At 32.5% G+C, this 19,400-nt stretch overlaps 1 protein-coding gene across 31 annotated transcripts in view; it reads right to left on the bottom strand.

Annotated features, from left to right (window-relative positions):
* TRDN (triadin) overlaps positions 1-19,400 on the bottom strand; it is a 370,662-nt gene that overhangs the window by 105,644 nt on the left and 245,618 nt on the right. For all 31 annotated transcript variants that reach the window (XR_012517192.1, XM_074397548.1, XM_074397529.1 and 28 more), the window contains 2 exons: positions 16,237-16,284; positions 2,591-2,641 (listed from right to left, as the gene is read on the bottom strand). Coding sequence is in view for 30 of the 31 variants with exons in the window: in XM_074397548.1 (XP_074253649.1) it covers positions 2,591-2,641; positions 16,237-16,284 (99 nt within the window). In the remaining variant the exon portion in view is untranslated. The remainder of the gene's footprint in view (positions 1-2,590; positions 2,642-16,236; positions 16,285-19,400) is intronic.

The following is a 19,400-nucleotide window of genomic DNA, read 5'->3' as shown; positions in this document are numbered from 1 at the left end:
TTAGAGAAAACAGTAGATGCTTCTACATTGAGCAAAAGTTTTCAGTAAGGAATTTCAAGTGTATATTAATAACAACATTAGAAATTACAAGAACCTATTTAATGAAGTGGTCATTATGGATTTATTTCCCCCAGATAACGCTTTCCAGGACAGTTTTTAACAATTATTCTTCCAACTAGTTTAAGCTTTGGCACAGGTGAAGATTTTAAGTAATAGTTAAGTTTTGGTAATTGTCATTGCCCAAAGTATAGCTTTGGAGTTTGGAGTTAAGCCCCAACCTTTCTTTTGAGCTGCTTTTTCTTTCTTTCTTTGTCTCTCTCTCTTTCTTTCTTTCTTTCTTTCTTTTTTTTTTTTTTTTTTTTTTTTTTTTTTTTTTTTTTTTTTTTTTTTTGAGACGGAGTTTCGCTCTTGTTACCCAGGCTGGAGTACAATGGCGTGATCTGGCTCACCGCAACCTCCACCTCCTGGGTTCAGGCAATTCTCCTGCCTCAGCCTCCTGAGTAGCTGGGACTACAGGCACGCGCCACCATGCCCAGCTAATTTTTTGTATTTTTAGTAGAGACGGGGTTTCACCATGTTGACTAGGATGGTCTCGATCTCTTGACCTCATTGATCCACCCGCCTCGGCCTCCCAAAGTGCTGGGATTACAGGCTTGAGCCACCGTGCCCAGCCTTGAGCTGCTTTCTTAGTGAATCATAATATGTGGTCCAGATATTCCTGTGATATAAGTGCAGAGAAAAATAAAGACATTAATGCCCCCCAAATGTCTTCTATATGATGATGGAATAAGAAAATATTTAGATTTACATGTTGTAAATTTCAAATTATATATGTATTTTTTCCCTGGTAGTATGTTTTCATTACACTTTTGGTTTTCACATAATCAAGGATGCTGTTTTTATTGATTTTCATATTACATGAGAGTAGAGGCTGGAAATGGAACTGCCCCAAAATAAAAGTAATCACTAAAGAAAAATAGATGAAACCCCTCTGTGGGAATTAAGCGGAGTTACCCCAATAGCAAAAGAACTAAGGCTATTTTTCTGTGGTGTATGTCCAACGCATCTATGCCAGACACATTTTTTTTTTTTTTTTTTTTTTTTTTTTTTTTTTTTTTTAGTAAAGTCTACACTCAAAGCAAAGGTGCTTTTATAAATATGAATATAAGAATCCTATTCTTAGGTGCAAACAGTGTCAGTGTTAAAATGAAAAGATGAACTTTAAAGTGGGGCAGACATGACTTTGGCACTTACCTTTCCCTATTACCCACAGTGTGACACTGAGTAATATTGCTAGACCTCAGGTTCCTTGTTCATAAAAATTGAGCTAGTAAGCATATTTTGCTGAAACAAATATGTAAAGTAGGTATCAAGGTGCCTGGCAAAGAGTAGATGTGCCACTTCTGGACTTCCTCCAAGTAATTCCCACACCTTTACAGGCTAACTCTTCATCTTCTCCTTTACATTTCATATTATTTCTTCAGGACAAAACTTTCTGGTCTCCCAAACTTGATCAGGATCTCCTATTACACCATCTTATAGCATCCTATAACTCTCATTAATGATTATTATAATTTTAGTTATGTCACTAATACTGTAACCTCTCAGAGAGTATAGACTATGCCTTTCTTACATTCCATGTGCCTAGTGAATATCTGAATTACTGCATATTAGATACATAATAAATAATTATTGAATGTAGTACTGATAAGTCCACATAAAAAATTAAGGTGAATAATATCAGATCTTGAAGTTTAAATAGGTGAATTTTAGTTAGTTTATTTATATACATATGTAGCACTCAAATGTATATGTAATAAATTATACATTATAGTACATAGATAACGTACATATTTGTACTATAGAATAAATTATAAATATTTCAAGTGTGTTAATTCAGAAAAGAGGGGCCTCATTGAAGGCTGAAATAGAGAGGGCTTGATGCTTTACATGGCCATTATTCTTGGAATCAGGTTCAGGATTTACATAGGTAAACAGGAAAGGCAGTTGGTCCATCCAAGAGATGGAAGTCATAAAATTTAATTAAGAATTTCATGCTTTTTCATAGCAATATAGAGTGTGACAAGACGGAAGCAGACAGAATATGCCTAAGAGCATTTGAAAATATCAGAACGCATACTCTAATTACCAAGCCTTACTTCCTATTTGTAGCTTTACCATTTTTGTTGTCATCATCATCTTTAGTGTTTACCAACTGCTTGGGATGTATTATGCACTAAATATATATTTAATGAATAGAAAGGAGAGAATCAGAGACTATGGGGGCAAGTGCTTCTTAATATTCCTTACTTCCATTCTATAATTTTTACCTTTTTCATTTTTAAGGAAAATCTTTTTTTAAAATTTTTCTTTCTTTTCTTTTTGGGAGTTGTAATCAGAGCACTTTCTAGGTAATGGTGAGAAGAAACAATTTTAGAAATATAAATAAATGCAAGTTTTTAAAAATATGAATGTGAACGCTACAGTTCTGGTTTATATATTTGCAAAGAGGATGCTGCTAATGTATATGTTCTCCATCATTTATATTTCCTAATAAATTTATAATATTCTATTTAATTAACTCTATTACCTTTATCTTTCAGAACTGAAGAAGTCTTCCCAGATTTTTCTTTTCTAATTTCTGCAAGAGAGAACATGACAAGAAGAGGTTACAAGGAATAATAGAGAAAAAAACTGCAAGTTTCTTCATGTGTTTTGTATATAGAGGCTTAAAGATCACAGGACATCTGAGTTGATATTCACAATACAAATGTCTCTAGGTATATTTTGTCTATAAGACATTGAACTAAATATATGAAAGATAGAAAATAAGTGTATGAATTACCAAATTACTGTCACAAGTACAGACTATGCCAGATATATATAGTACACGTAAACTGATGTGGGCTTTGGGAAAAAAAAGATGTGATAAGAATGATAGCTAACATTTTCTGCTTACTATGTGTCAGGTAATGTTCTCTCATTTTGTGAGCACCATTTTCTCATTCAGTGCTCACAACCCTATAAGGTATATAGGTTCTGTTATTATCTCTGCTTTTCACATAAATTGATTAAATAACTTTCCAAGATCTTTATATAGGAGACCTGGGAGTTGAACCACTATATCTATGCTTTCAAGCATGTAAGTACTGGCTCTAGTAGTTGCACGATAGTCTCAGTAAAGGATGTAAGCATGTAGTACTGAGGCAGAACTAGAAGAGGGAAAGAAATTAGACCTGCAACAATGAAATGGAAAGAAAGACACATTTCAGAGAAACAGAGAGTGAATAGGAAGCTTGAACAGGGCAGATCTATCAGTATTGCTGTAGACCATTTACAACCAACAGAATTGGAAGTGATACTCTGTGACTTCCAAGGCTAAATCAGAAAAGGTTATGAATTTTTTTTACTTGTTAATCTAGTGACACTTGCTTTGGAAAATGCAGCTGCCAGGTGGTAATCTAACTAACACCACCATGTGAGAGAGGCTACATCCAGGCAGTCCAACTAACAGCCCAAGCTGAGCTCCCAGCCAACAGCTAGTATCAACTGCCAGCCATCTGGGAAAGCCATCGTGCACATCCAGGAGTCAGTGATTTTACATGACTGCTGCCCAACCTGACATCGGACTGCAATCACATGAGATAATCAGGTAAAAACTGCCTGCTTCATCCTCCTGAAGTCCTGATGCACAAAATCATGAACAAAATGAAATCAGCTGTTGTTTTACACCACTAAGTTTTGAAATGGTCCGTACATAGAAATAGTTGTGAAAAGGTAGTTAACCAACAAACAGCAAAATATTCGACCCTGTGATAAGTACTCCAGTAAAATTACATAGATAATAAAGAATTTATTGATTCAAATTTTAAAAATGGGGAAGGTTTTCACTGAGAATGTGCCATTTAGGTTTAGACTTATAAATTGGGTAAAATGCCATTTAAATTGTATAACTGTAAGTAGACGTATTCATTTAATTTAGTTTTGTTTTTGATGGAATCTTGCTTTGTTGCCAGGCTGGAGTGCAATGTTGCAATCTTGGCTCACCACAACCTTCGCCTCCCAGGTTTAAGTGATTATCCTGCCTTAGCCTCCTGAGTAGCTGGGATTACAGGAACCCGCCATCACATCCGGCTAATATTTGTATTTTTAGTAGAGACAGATTTTTACTATGTTAGCCAGACTGGTCTCAAACTCCTGACTAAAAGTGATCTGCCCTCCTCAGCCTCCCGAAGTGCTGGGATTACAGGCATGAGCCACCGCACTCAGCCATGTATTACGGTTTTTTGTTTGTTTGTTTGTTTTTGTTTTGTTTTGTTTTAGCTGAGAATGGTTCTTAGATTTTTTATTTGGTTTACAATAGGATAATTTTCCCTCACCTGAGATATGAAATGTAAAAGGAGAAGTCTTTGGAGGAAGGTCTATTTTGAATATATTGTGTTTCATATGTCAACAAGACACCCAAAAAGGAAATGTCCAGCAAGCAGTTGGAAAAAACAGGTCAAGTGCAGATCATTTACAGGTGCTGCAGAAGCAAAGCAATCTACAGTATAGATTATAAATGAAAACTATCAATATAACTAGTGGCTTGTTTTTTTAAAGGCCCCAAATTAATCTTATTTACCTTATTCACAGAGATTGACTTGACTTATTAAGTAAACTAATTATATAAAGGCAAAATAAACCAGAAAGCGAACAATTACTTTCTTAATAATATGTGACAGGTAAAAACACACCCATACACAAAGACTGGTGTTCGCAGCTGTTCTTTTTAGCAGCATGTTTCAAATCCAATCTCATATAATTTTTCTATATTGATATATCATTTATATATTGATAGTAATATTCCTAATTTTATAAATTTTGACGTGCTATTGCCAGATGTTTAAAAATTTAGAATACAGATTATGATCAAAATAGCTATTAAAGTTAAGCTTTAAATAATCTATGAGATAAAAACTATTCATTTTGAAAATAATATTCAACAGCAATGCATCCAGGAATCTTTTAATTTAAGTTATGGTGCTGAATATATTTAACCAAAAGTAAATAGTAAACATCTTTTACTTTTAATTGTACTGTAAAATAGAAAAGACATATGTCTCAATAGCGTTTCCTTTTCCTTCTACAAGAATTTTTAGAAAAAGAGGCTCATAAAAAAGATAAGACAAGACTGAAATAATGGAAAGTCTTATAGCAGATGATATCAGCCCTAGAGTTCTTTCCTAAAGCCATCATAAACATTTTGAATCCAAACTACAAGGAAACTTATCGTCGAATCTTTACACAATAACCTAATTATCATTATGAACATATTTCATGGTTAATTATTTTCCAGTTTGTAATCCCAGTCTGGCAAAGGCATCAAGTAAAATGAAATTGCCAATATATGATAGTTTTCCTGGACAAAAAATAAAATTGCATATATTTAAATCTAACGTTTACCTCACAATTTTACTTTTTTGTTTTCTAAGAAATTTTGAGTGATTTTCCAAAGTTCAGTAATCTCACACACATGTATTACATACTTATGCCCATTTATTTTTTGTAATAACCTCTTATCATCTATTCATTTAAGATATAATGCAATCTTTATTTCTATAACAATCTTATTCATTATACATATTCTATATTGTCTTTTGAACTTTTTAAAATGGAAATCCTGTCCTAAAACACATTTATGTGGGATTTCAGGAATCATTCTCATTATAGTGTAACTGTTCAAAGTGAAATTTAATTTATAAGATGATATATATAGAAAAGTTGAAGAAAGATACTTGAATATAAGAAAAGTCAACGGCCATACCACCCTGAACGTGCCCGATCTCGTCTGAATATAAGAAAAAATGTTAACTGAATAATTATTAATATAATCAAAGTAAAGAGGAATTTTAATGTATCTTTCTGCTACTCAAGGTATGGAATTTCAAAATATACTTTAAAATTAACTTAGTGAACTGGACTAATTATTTGAGATTTCCGTGCACTTAAAAAAATTAATAGACCTTAATTTTTAGAGCAGATTTATGATTACAGCAAAACTAATCAGAAAGTGCAGATTTCCTATACACTCTTTCTGTAACAGACTAAATGTGTCCCTTCAACATTCATATGTTGAAATCTCACTTTCAATGTGATGGTATTAGGAGGTGGCACCTCTGGGAAATAATCAGGTCATCAGCCTGGAAACCTCATTAATAAAATTAATGGCCTTATAAAAATAAAAGGAACCCTGGAGAGCTCTCTTGCCCTCTTTCTGCATGTCAGGATACAAAAAGACAGCAGTCTGCAATCCAGAAGAGGGCTCTCACAGCACATAACCATTCTAGCAGCCTAATTTTTGACTTCCAGCTTCCAGTTCTTGAGAAATAAATTTTTGTTGTTTATAAGTCACCCAATCTATGGCACTTTGTTATATCAGCCCAAATACACCCTCTTCTAGTACACTCAGGTTCCCTCACCTCAAGAGTGTGGTACATTTATTATAGTCCTAGAAACAATATTGATATATCATTATCAACCAAAGTCCATAGTTTGCATTAGAGTTCACTTAGTCTTATACATCTTATAGATTTCAACAAAAATATAATGACATTTATCTGCCATTGCAGTATCACTCAGAATAATTTCATTACCCTAAAAATTATCTGTGCTCCACCTAGTCAGCCTTCTCTTCTCCCCAAACCCTAGTAACCACTGTTTTTAATTTTCTCTATAGTTTTGCCTTTTCCAGAATGTCATATAGTTGGAATTGTACAATATGTTGACTTTTCAGATTGGCATATTTCACATAGAAATAAAATGTATGGTTCTTCAATTTATTTTTGTGGCTTGATAGCTCATACATTTTTCACACTGAATACAAATTTTATTATTTACTTGTTAAAGGACATCTTGGTTACTTCCTAGTTTTAGGAAATATAAATAAAGCTGATATGAACAGTCATGTGCATGTTTTGCACAGACATAAGTTTTCAGCTTGTTTGGATAAATATCAAGGAGCATAATTGCTGGACTGCATGGTGAGAGTAGGTTACTTTTCTAAGAAAATGCCAAATTGCCTTTTTGCATTCCCAGCAGCAAAGAATGACAGTGTCTGATGCTCTACACTCTCCCCAGCATTCAGTATTGTCAGTGTTTCAGATTTTAGCTATTCTAATAGGTGTGTAGTGGCATCTTATCATTTTAATATAATGACCTGTTATGTTGAACATCTTTTCAAATGCTGACTTGCGATCTGTATAAGTCCAACTAATAATTTTTTTCATTCCTGGGACTGTGTCTTTGGTGTTATGTTTACAATGTCATTGTCAAACCCAAGATCACCTAAATTTTCTCCTATGCTATTTCCTAGGAGTTTTATAGTTTTATGTTTTACATTTAAGTCTATGATCCATTTTGAGTTAATTTTCTTGTGGAGGATGGAAAGTCTATTTTTGAGGGTTTATTGTTTTCTTTTGTATTTTTGTTTATGAACATCTAGTTGTTTTGACACCCATTTGTTAAAATGTCTATCCTTTCTCAGTAAATTGCTTTCACTTCTTTGTCAAAGATCAGCTGATTATATTTTTGTGAGTGTATTTCTGAGTTCTCTATTCTGTTTCATTGATTTATTTGTCTTTTCTTTCACTAATATCATGCGTTTTTGATTACTGTATTTTTATAGTAAGTTGTGAATTTCAGTAGAGTCAGTTTGCCACTTAATTCTTCTTTTCCAATGCTGTGTTAGCTCTTCTGGATCTTTTGCCTTTTCATATAAACCTTAGAATTAGTTTGTCAATAGCCACAGATAACTTGCTAGAATTTTTCTGGAATTGTGTTGAATCTGTAGCTCAATTTAGGAAGAACTGACATCTTGACAATACTGAGTCATCTTATCAATGAATATGGAGTATCTCTCAATTTATTTAGTTTCTGTTTATTTCTTTTATGTAGTTTTCCTCCCATAGATCTTATATATAATTTTAAAAATATATTTAAGTATTTATGTTTTGGGTGCTAATACAAGTGGTCATTGTGTTTTTAATCTTGTTTATTCAATTTTTTCATTACTGATATAGGAGAGTAATTGACTTTTGCATATTAACTATGTGTCCTGAAACCTTGTTACATTTTCTGATTAGTTCCAGGAAGTTTTTGGAATTTTCTACATAAACAAGTATATAATTTTTGAACAAAGACAGTTTTTTTTCCTTCCCAACTTGTATACCATTTATTTCCTTTTCTTATATTATTTCATTCACTAAAACTTTCAGTATAATGTTGATACAATGTGGCTAGAGCAAATATCCTTGACATGTTCTTGACCTTAGCAAGAAAGATTTTAATTTCTCATCATTAAATAGAATGTTGGCTACAGGATTTTTGTAGAAATTATTTATCAAGTTTAAGAATTTTCTCTCTATTCCTAGTTTGCTGAGAGTTTTTAACCATCAATGGGTGCTGGATTTTGTCAAATACTTTTGCCATTACTATTGATAGGGTCGTGTGGTTTTTTTTTTTCTTTTTTAGTCTGTTAATATTATAGATTACTTAAATCATTTTCAAATGTCAAGATAGACTTTCGTATCTGGAATAAATCCCACTTGTTCATGTACAATTCTTTTTATGCATTGTTGAATTTGATTTGCTATATTTTAGACTTTGATCAAAATTTTTAAAAAATTTTCTACACGAACTATATTTTAAACTTTGTGATGGTTATGTACACAGAAAGAAAATTGAGGTCTGAGATGCTCAAAAAGTGTTTGGTTTGGAGTAAAATAAAAGTCAATCCCATTTCCACAAACCAGAACCTGTTCTTTGTGTTGTGCCTATCAGAGTGACAAAAGTACCTCTCCTGTAGATAAAAAAGTCCAGGAGCCCTTTAGTCCTTTCTCTTGAAAATGATATTATAAGAGGAGGACACAGGTTTGTTTTAAAAGATAAACTATATTGTATTCAATAGGCATTTATTGAGTGTCTCTTTTGTACTGGGAGCTGGAAAAATAAGGAAGATTGTGTGGAGTTCAGACTGTGTTGCGATGCATCCACATAGACAGATTAGATACAATGGTAGAGGGCTCAGAACTTTGGGTGCATAGCAGAAACACTGACAAACTCGACCTGAGAAAATGAAAGAAGACTTCACAGAGTCACTGGCATTAGTGATGGATTCAAAAACTGATAAAATTTGCCATGAAAGAAGACTGAGAAACGCATTTCAAACAAAAAAACAGCATAAGAATACCACAGTGTGAAAGTTCAAGTGGATTCCTGAATGAAGAATGTGGGGTAGAAGCAGTGAGCCTAAGCTGGAAAGTCACAATGAAACTTGGTAGCAAAGGAACGTGTGGTACCCTCTAAAGAATTTAAACATATGCTTCCAGTGATAAGGATTGAAAGATCCTAAAGCCAAACTTTTTTTTCCTTTCATTGTATCAATGAATGTGCAAAATTTTGTCAAGAGAATATATGTGCTGAAAAACTGACTGACACTACCAGTAATTATTGACATGTTGTAAAAATAGTCATAAGTCACCAGTCACACAGTTGTTATCTGCATTCCCCTATCTCCAGAAACAGTATGTTCTTCTGTCCCAGTTTTTATAGTTTGTGTGTATGCATGTGTGTGTGTGTGTGTGTGTGTGTGTGTGTGTGAGTGTGTGTATCAAAGGCATAATCTCTATATCCTGTGTGCCATTATTACTAATTCTCATACGTACAATCCTACTGAAAGCATCTTTATGTAATTACTTTGACATCCAATAGCATGATTTGTTCCTGAGATATTTTGGGGATTTAAGTGTAATGTGACGTATCAGCAAGACTTTAAATATTATCATTCCATTTAGTAGATTTAAATAATATTTTCAGATATTTTCATTTTATAATCTAAATTGGACTTTCCTGTTGAATGATTGTACTTGTGATCAGAAGACAGTTTACTCTTCAGCATTTGGGGCAATATTGAAATGTCTCAAGCATGGAAAACATGTCTTACAAGTGAGAATTGTACAATATCAGAGATGGAAGGTCCCTTAGAGATGGCTCGATACAATAATATTTTCTTATGTTAAAAAAGACAGTGCAAGGCAAATAACTAGCCCAGTCACAGAACAAATTATTGATAGAGCTAAACTAAGCCCGAAGTTTTATTTCAAGATATCTCTGTGCTCTATTGTTCAAGCAGATTAATATTTTATAATTGCCACTGGCTATCATCAATTATTTCTTCCTTGAAGACCAAAGTTGTAAGTGCTAACTCCAAAAGAATTTTTGACCATGGAATATACTGTAAAGGCTTGAAATGAGAATATAGATGCTTTGTTTGGGAAAAAAGTTTTCCCTTCTTTTCTGTATAAAATCAAGTGAAGTAAAACCCAGACTTTTCAGGTCATAATGATAAAAAAAACTTTTTAACTACTATTTTGCCATTCCAGGATCTGAATTAAATTCTGACTTTTAAAACATTGCTTTACAACTAGCTTATAGTGTAGCATTGATCTATCTAAAAAAATGGGACAGTAATAGTCACTAAGATGCAGGTAAATGTTGTACAGAATATTGATAAAACATTCATTTTCATTACTAAAATTACTTGACCTGAAATGTGTAACTTAATTTACAATGAGAATACAGTAAGAATGGATTTTTACATAGGGTTAATGGTTTCAGATTATTTCTGCAATTTAATTTTAGAGTATGAAACTTAAACCTCATTAATTTGTTCCAGCATCTGGAAGAGCAATTGACTGTAAGAAACTTTTTTTGAGATAGCGTATACCAATTCTTCTTTCTTTTCATAAATAGGCTTTTAGTGGAAAGCCAATCTGTAAATTTAAAAAAAAAGGAAACAAAATTTCTCAGGAAACAATCTTTGCTCTGACCATTCAGCTTTGTAATGTAGCAGCCTATAATATATTTTCTATCAAAGATTCTTAAAGGAAAAAAAGATATAACCCACTTGTGACCTCACAGTAAAAGTAGGAGTGAAAGTAAATATTAATAGATAAAAACAAGATTAGCGGCCGGGCGCGGTGGCTCAAGCCTGTAATCCCAGCACTTTGGGAGGCCGAGGCGGGTGGATCACAAGGTCGAGAGATCGAGACCAACCTGGTCAACATGGTGAAACCCCGTCTCTATTAAAAATACAAAAAAATTAGCTGGGCATGGTGGCGTGTGCCTGTAATCCCAGCTACTCAGGAGGCTGAGGCAGGAGAATTGCCTGAACCCAGGAGGCGGAGGTTGCGGTGAGCCGAGATCGTGCCATTGCACTCCAGCCTGGGTAACAAGAGCGAAACTCCGTCTCAAAAAACAAACAAACAAACAAACAAACAAACAAACAAGATTAGCAGCTCAATAATCTTCTTAAGCTCATAAAAAGTGTTTTATTGCTGTGTCATATGGTTACCATTACAATGCATCTCTGATTTCTTTATATAATCTTGTCTAGAAGGTCAAAGGAAGATAAAGTTGATTATTCCCTCTGGAGAATCAAATTTTAAACTTCAAATATCTACTTTAAATACTTAACAGTTATTTTTTGCATGCCAAATCCTAGTGATGGCAATCACAATTCTATATAAGAAAAATAAGAGTTTTAAGAGAATTCCTTATAATGAGAATGAAAAATTACCCATTACACATTTAAGGATATTGTAAAGAAACTTCAGCCTAATACTGAAATATAGACAGGGATCAAGGATACATAATTTGTATTGCTTTAAATTACTATATATTATGTAAAATATTGTCAAAAGAAATCTGAAGTGCACTGCCATTAAATTCAGGGCTCACATGGTAATTTTCTTTGTATTTACAATTAGATGTGACAGGGCTTAAAAATGGTTTGTGTTGACATTCTTCAGTTCTACATGAAGGTTGTTGGAAGTTAAATGAAGGAAAGTTTAAGACTTATAAGAGAGGTGAAGCAAATGCACACATTTGTTGTAAAAATTTTGTTTCTTTAAGAACCTAAAAGATTGATGATATTGCCGTTGAGTAACTTCATTGATGAGTCCTGGAAGGAGCAGAATGCAGGCAGCATAAGCCTGATGCATTCTTCCTGGGAATGCTGTCTGAAAATTGGTAATGCCAGGTAACATAATGAAGCCTATCTACCTACCGGTTCCTCTGACCCAAGAGTTACTGAGGGTCCTTGAGGGTAAGTGTGGTTATCCCAGTATGAAGTGCAAGGGCAATGGGAGGGAGGCATTCTGGGAGTAATCTTGTAGTTTTCATGTGCTTCTCTGCAAAATACCTAGTTTCTTAAAAAAAAAAAAAAAAAAAAAAAAAAGGAAAAGAAAAAGGAAGGAAAAAGATGAGCCCAGAAGGCTATACTGGGCACAGGAATGGTTCACTTTCATAACTGAAAGGCAGAACACTTGCATGGAAACAAACTTTGGGCATTCGATTATATCTCTATGTAACCTGTATGTACCTATCATAAATCATACATAAAATGAGAGTGATGGAGTTACATATTAGCTTATTAGACAAGATAGATCACCAATAATAAAGCAACTTTAACTTTTGGGTAAAAGGTAAATAATTAATGCATACATGTCTCTTAACATCACCTCCTAATATCACAAATGTAATTGACATACGCTGCCTGTTTTCAGAGCTGAAATTCTCTTTAATGTTGAATGGCAATCCTACCAATGTGTGAATTACATGAATCAAATGTTGCATGGCAGAAAGTAGCCTTCTATAGGAAATTAATGTAACAATACAAACTTCCATTAAGTATATATTATTCTGCTGTAACAAGTAGGATTGAGATCTGTCTCTCATTAAAGGAATACGGTGAATAGGAGGAAGGGGTTAATACAGGAGAGACTAGAAAGGAATTTTCTATTAATGACATAAAATAATTATAAAGATAAATTGTTTTAATAGTATTAAGTAAAATAAGAGTAAGAAGAAGTAAAATGTATTATGTGAACAAGTGAGACAGTGGAGTGGAGAATTCAGTTGCTAATGGTTCTCTTGAAAATATGTAAAATACATAAACAAGGAGAGTATCCTCATTTTCATGCATTGCCTTCATGTAGACCATCTTCTCTCCGAAGCCCATGCCATGCCCCTCACACCCATTCCCCAGCGCCTAGTCTGTTGTGGGCGCTCAATAAATATTAAACAACCAAAGCACAAAGTATTGTCAAATGTTTAGAATTCACAGGAATCTATAATATTATTATAATTTAACATTTATTGAGGGTCAACAGCATGACTTAGTCAACATTTGCAAATAAGTTATTTTATAAATACATATTAAGCAAATAATTAAATACAACTATGTTAACTAAACCTTCTGTTGTACTTCATTGCTTTTAAATGTAGAACTGTTTCTCCTCTTTTTAAAAAATAAGTTTCATACACCAAGAAATATACACATTCATTATATTCAAGTGAATAAAATTTTCTCAGGAAAATAATTATGTTTAGATATTATTACATTCACTTGATAGTATGAAATAAATCTACAATCAGTACACATCACAGATTTTAAAAGGACCAGAGCATACAGAAAGCAGAATCTGATAAGATGGATGAGGACACTGACAGACATACAAAACATGTAATAGCACTTGGGTTTTGCCCAATGTTGCGACAACTTAAAACACTATTACAATTATAGGGAACCATTATTTACAGAATAGCATCAAAAACCAGGAAAGAAACTCTTCAAGTGGACACAAATTAGCCTATTTATAAATTTTGAAGTATTTCTTAATTTAAGTCAAAGTTGAATCTTTTATTATAATAAGTGAACTCTGATACACTTAAGATCAACACTCTCCAAATTTACACTTAATAAAATGATTACTAATTGTGTTAAAATTTATTCTTCATAGTTAACATGCAATCAGATATTATTTAATTTTCTAAAAATGTTTTTGTTGTGTTTCTACTTAACTGATTTTTGAAGTGATTTTTAATTGTTAAGAGGATGGAATACTATACTATTCTGTAATAAAACTTTCAACTTAATTTTGAGACACTGAAATATCCATAAGTATTTAAGTCCAGAGATTCAATATACACAATTATACTTAGATCACAAAGTGTATTTAAACTCTATTAAAAATTACAAAAATCACATAATTTTTCCAAATAAAGTCCGCATATTCAAACAAATAAAAATAAATTTTTAAAGAGAATTTAACTATATTTCAATGAATTATAAACTAGTAATTAGATTATTTGTACTTTTGAAGATAACTAAAAACTATATAAGAAAGCAAAGTATACATCATAAAGCATTATGCATAAATATTAGAATAATATGAGAAAATGTGTAGAATGTCATTATTATCTCTTCTCATACTACTTTATTAAAAGCACAAAATATTTTCATATTAGTTATTAGTTATAGATATACTGTAATAATAATATGCAAACTATCCAAATATGTTATTTCCTATGACTGTTATGGTTGAAAAATATGAGGCCATTGTCATACAATATTTAAAATTGAAATGATTTACTAAGTCAATATAAAAATAGCTATTGAAAGAACCTCATTTTTTTCACACAAGACAGGAGTCTAAGCTTTGACAAGAGAAAACAAATTTTTAGTAGAAAATTAGTATAAAATCATTTTAAGAAGTAAGATCATATCTCTAGGAACCATTTCCAGTCTGTTGCCCACTAGAGGAAATATTACAGAATTAATGAAACTGACACCATCATGCCAATAAGAAGAAAAAAAACTATTTTGAAATTAGTTGTCTGTTAGGTACTATTATTATTAGTGTGGGTGTTTTATATTCTAATCAATCTTCTTTTGATATAGTGAGGTTATGAAAACAGTCTATGAATGTCATGAGTAATTAGCAATTTTATACTAGAAGGGTGAAAGCTATAAAGCTCAATGAAATCAAAGTAGTTTGATAATTTATATCATCTGTGTTTAAATTAATTTTATAAGGAAAAATGCCTAATTATATGTTATATGCTTATCTAGAAGTTTATAAATTGTCCATCCTTTCACATATGTTTTCTTTTTTGACATATACAACATCTTGTCAATGGGCCAGTCTGGGATAATTATCTTTATTTTTTAGAGAATAAATTTAGATTCAGAAATATGCATAACTGAACACATTGAAATTAGGATCCAGTGCTCCCACTTTATATTTCAGCAACTAAAATTCCACTGTTCTTCAAAAAGAAACTGATAGAAACATCTACTGAATTGTAAACTTTAAGAGCCCCCAGAAGCCAAAATAAACTGGAAAATATTTTCAATGCAATTTTAATGGGATTTTATTTTAAAAAGCCCAAGGAAATAAATTCTTAACCAATCTTTTTACTTAACCAAATCCTTAATTTTAGTGTACTTATTTGACATGTGAGAGATTGAAGGATTTTCTTGATATATTTATGTGAAAAGTTCTTAATTTCTGATATTAGGATTTCAGAAATTTAACTCCAGCTCACATTGAGACTTTGTTCTTGACAAAATTATTGCTAGTTCTAATTTAATTTATTATAATAAATATAATATTAATATATAAAAGCAGAGACATGGGGGGAATGATAATTAAAATTATTAGCATACTTGAGCTCTAAGAGAAGCCACAACTTCACTTTAAATGTATTAAGTTTAGTGTACTGTAGCATTTTTCTCAAGCAGAATCTGGAGTGATCTATTTATGATATAGCTGCATAAATACAAATAAAATGCATAACTATTTTATACCATTATGATTTATAACAGTGAAATTTCAACCCTCTTGGGAGAACGAATAGTTGAAGTCGTAATATAGTATACATCATAATATATTCAACTTACTTTTGCTGTTGTTTTTTTCATTTTAACTTTTACATATATTTCTTCAAGCAACAGAAATAGTTTTTGCATATATAGGATTGGGCCATCTTTATTTTTCAAATTATGATCAGTAAGGTGGTGCTAAAACCACAAATCAAATAGGAATATGTCTACCAGTTCCCCTGAATCATTGCCTTATTCCCAACAATCTTCAGCATGTCTCCTGATGCAATTGAACAGTTTCTGGAGTTTTTCTATTTGGAACTGATGCTCAGAGTTTAGTTACACAAAAGAAAGACCAACCCAGATTGCTGTCTCACATTCTCCCTGGCACAGAAAAACATGCAATGACAGCGATAAAGAGCAATAGACTTAAAGGTTATCGTCTTCTGCCTGTCTGAATCCAGTGCTTTCCTCCGCATGTTGTTGCCTTTCTAAAGAAGATAATGTCAACCTCCTTCATTTTTTTTTACCTTGCTCCACTGTCTTTGTTGTTTTCTCTTCCTTCTTTCCAGGTACAGCTGCCAAACAAAGATAAGGTTTAAAGAAGAGTTCCAGACAAAAATACTGTTTTTGCTAAAAAAAAAAAAAAAAAAAAAAAAAAAGCATTTTGGAGTTCTTTCAGTACTAAATCTTTTTTCTACATAAGTTATTTTAAAGCTTCTTAAATATTTTTCATTTCTCTAGAATTCAATTGAAATCAGATTTTATATCTAAAGAATCAGAGAAAAATGTAATAATCCCTTGCATTCTTCTGTCTACATTTCTACAATCGGAATTGGTATCTGCTTTATTCATTTATACTCTGCTTTGATAAACAAGCTCTACGTAGAATTTCACTTGACAAGACTGTGATTAATCTACTTACATTCCAGGTTATTGCTGAAGACACTTCGTGTCTTGTAAATGTCAACTAGATGCTTCTTTAAATTCAAGCTTAACATGGCTTAATCAACTGAAAAACTAGTGTAGTCATGCTTGAGATTCATTTAAATATTAAATGAAATCATCCCAAATCACCAGTAACCAAGAGAGGATTATTTGGGTGCTGTACCCCTTTCTCTAAGAGTAATACCTCTTAGAGAAATACAGCAAAGTATTCACTGTTTGCCTATTTACAGTGATTGACAGTCAAATAGTAGAACAGTACAAATTATTCACTCAGAATTTGTGCACACCACTGAAATAATTGACTCAAGCAAGAATCTTGAGTTCACTAGCAACCATTAGATGAAAGATGAATGAGGCACTGACTATTGCTAGTGCACCAAAGTGTTATGTTACATAGAACTGCAGGGGGAAAAACACAACTTAAAAATGAAGAAATATGTCTGTAGTCAACTTAGCCCATTGATGCAACTTAGAAACATTTATTCATATCAGGACATCCAGACATCCTGTGCTTTCTGATGAGATGCCATGCGGCATATACAGTATTGTCTCTAAAGTATTCTTTCCAAAGTATCCAACTGAAATTTATCTAAGCCAGATTTAGCTTTCAGTTTTATCAAATACCAGAAGTATAGAACATGTTAAACCATATTATGAAGAGATAATCAGACCAATCAAAATGTTTATAAAGTAACTGGTCCTGATCTTTTTAAAAAGACAATGTAATTAGGAAAGAAAAAAGGATGGAGGGGGAAGGGAGAGAAGGAAATAAATTTCACCTTTAATTACATCTGTTGAACAAAAAAAGATATCCAAAAAAACTGACTATGCACTGGTTAGAAAAAAAAATGCCCTGTATTTCCAGGAAAGTAACCTATTATTTTACTCAAATATGACCCCAAAATAAAGCAAACCATATTACTGAGAAGCAAGGAAGGTGTTAGACTAAAAAGTAAATAAAAACGTATAAACCTCACAAATCACATCTGTAGAGAAATCTTATGTAACACAAGATATTATAGGGTCAATGCCAATGAATGCTACGCTCTTTGTTTTGCTGTTTGTATTATATCATAGTCAGTATTAGGGTTAGGACAGAGGGAAGGGGGAAGCAAGTTGGCCTTCCATGTTGAAATAAAGACACGAGTCCCAAGTACTCCTGAGATGACCTTCCAGAACTGAGTTATAATCAGAAAAGTACTGTGCAGTTTAGCCTGGAATTATTAAATTCCCTTGAAGGGCAAGCACAATTCTGGTTTTTTTAAAGGGTATACGGCCTAGAAGAAAGAGCAATGATTATTTTAGAGGGTCCAGTCCAGTTTTGCCACTGAATTGCTGCAAATTGAGTGCACATTAGTTTACCTGGAGTCTTATTCTTCATGTTAAAAGCACAGATAATGCTACAAGGGCCGTTTCAAGGTCTAAGTGAAAACAATTTGAGGCAATCAGCCTGGTGGCACCACGTAACTCAGTAAATAGAAGCTGTTATTATTTTATTTACTTCTGCCTAAAACACAATCATCTCACTTTCACAGGTAACTACTACTTATTCATCTAATCTTACTTTAGGGCTGTAGTACATTTTTCTTAAAAGGCAAATTAAATTTGAAAATTAAAAAAATTTTCTGCAAAAAAATTAAAGTTGTTCATAGATAAGTTAGACATAAGTAAGGAGTAAAGATCAAACTAGAAATACCAATCTGAAGAAATAGCCTGGAATTCATCCCAGAGAGACAAAAAGATGGACAATATACAAAAGGTTAACGGACATAGAAGACATAGCTCATCTTAACATAAATCTAATTGAACTTATAAAAATTAGAGAGTGCGAGGAAGAAGCAATATTCGAAGAGATAATGGCTAAAACTTCTCCACAATTGCAGGCATTAGCAATTGTATCCTGGAAGCACAGGAAATCTAAGTACGGAAAGGATGGACTAATTTAATTCATATCTTTCCTTACACTGTTTAACAAAAAATAAATAAAAGAAATTTTTTTCTTTTAAATTGCACATATTCTAATATCATCTCTTAGAAAAATATCAGTTTTTCTATGTTATAGTACCACATTTTGGCTTTAATTTCAGTTATTCCTGATACCTGAAATACCAATAATGTCACATGCTTTTCATATACTTCTCGGCATTTAGCCTCTTACTTGGAGTGTCTTTAAGATTTTTGCCTAATTTCTTTGCGTTTTTTAAACTGATTTGTATGCATTTGTAATATTCTAAATGAGTCTTTTTAAAGATACTCTCTCTCTCTCTCTCTCTCTCTCACACACACACACACACACACACACACACACACACATATACATATATATGTATATATATATGCTGTAAATGTCTTTTCCCACTTACATTTTTTACTCTGGTTTACATTAACAGGAGTTTTAATGTTAATTAAATTCAATTTATCAGTCTTTCCTTTGTGGCTATTTTTTTTTTGTATTTTATTTAAAAAGATTTGCCTCCACCATGGTTATATTTCATTATTATTCCCTACAGTTTTCCTTCAGGACCCAATTCTCCAATACAATTGGCATCTCTCCCTTTTTTCCCATATCACCTATGGAGGCTTTGATGTGTGCCTTTTATTAGTAGGTAGTTTTAAATGGAGAAGTGAGACTTACTGGAGGATAAGTATGCTAGAATAGCGGTGAGGAAGTGAAGAATGGTAAGAAAATATTGTGCAGTTTGAAGTGTCTCTCATATGACACATACTACTTCCAAGATGTAAACCC

This window comes from Saimiri boliviensis, chromosome 4, assembly GCF_048565385.1.
Source record: "Saimiri boliviensis isolate mSaiBol1 chromosome 4, mSaiBol1.pri, whole genome shotgun sequence".
In the NCBI taxonomy this organism is placed as follows: domain Eukaryota; kingdom Metazoa; phylum Chordata; class Mammalia; order Primates; family Cebidae; genus Saimiri; species Saimiri boliviensis.
Note: the sequence above shows the minus strand (reverse complement) of the source record. Positions and strands in the feature narration are given on the sequence as shown.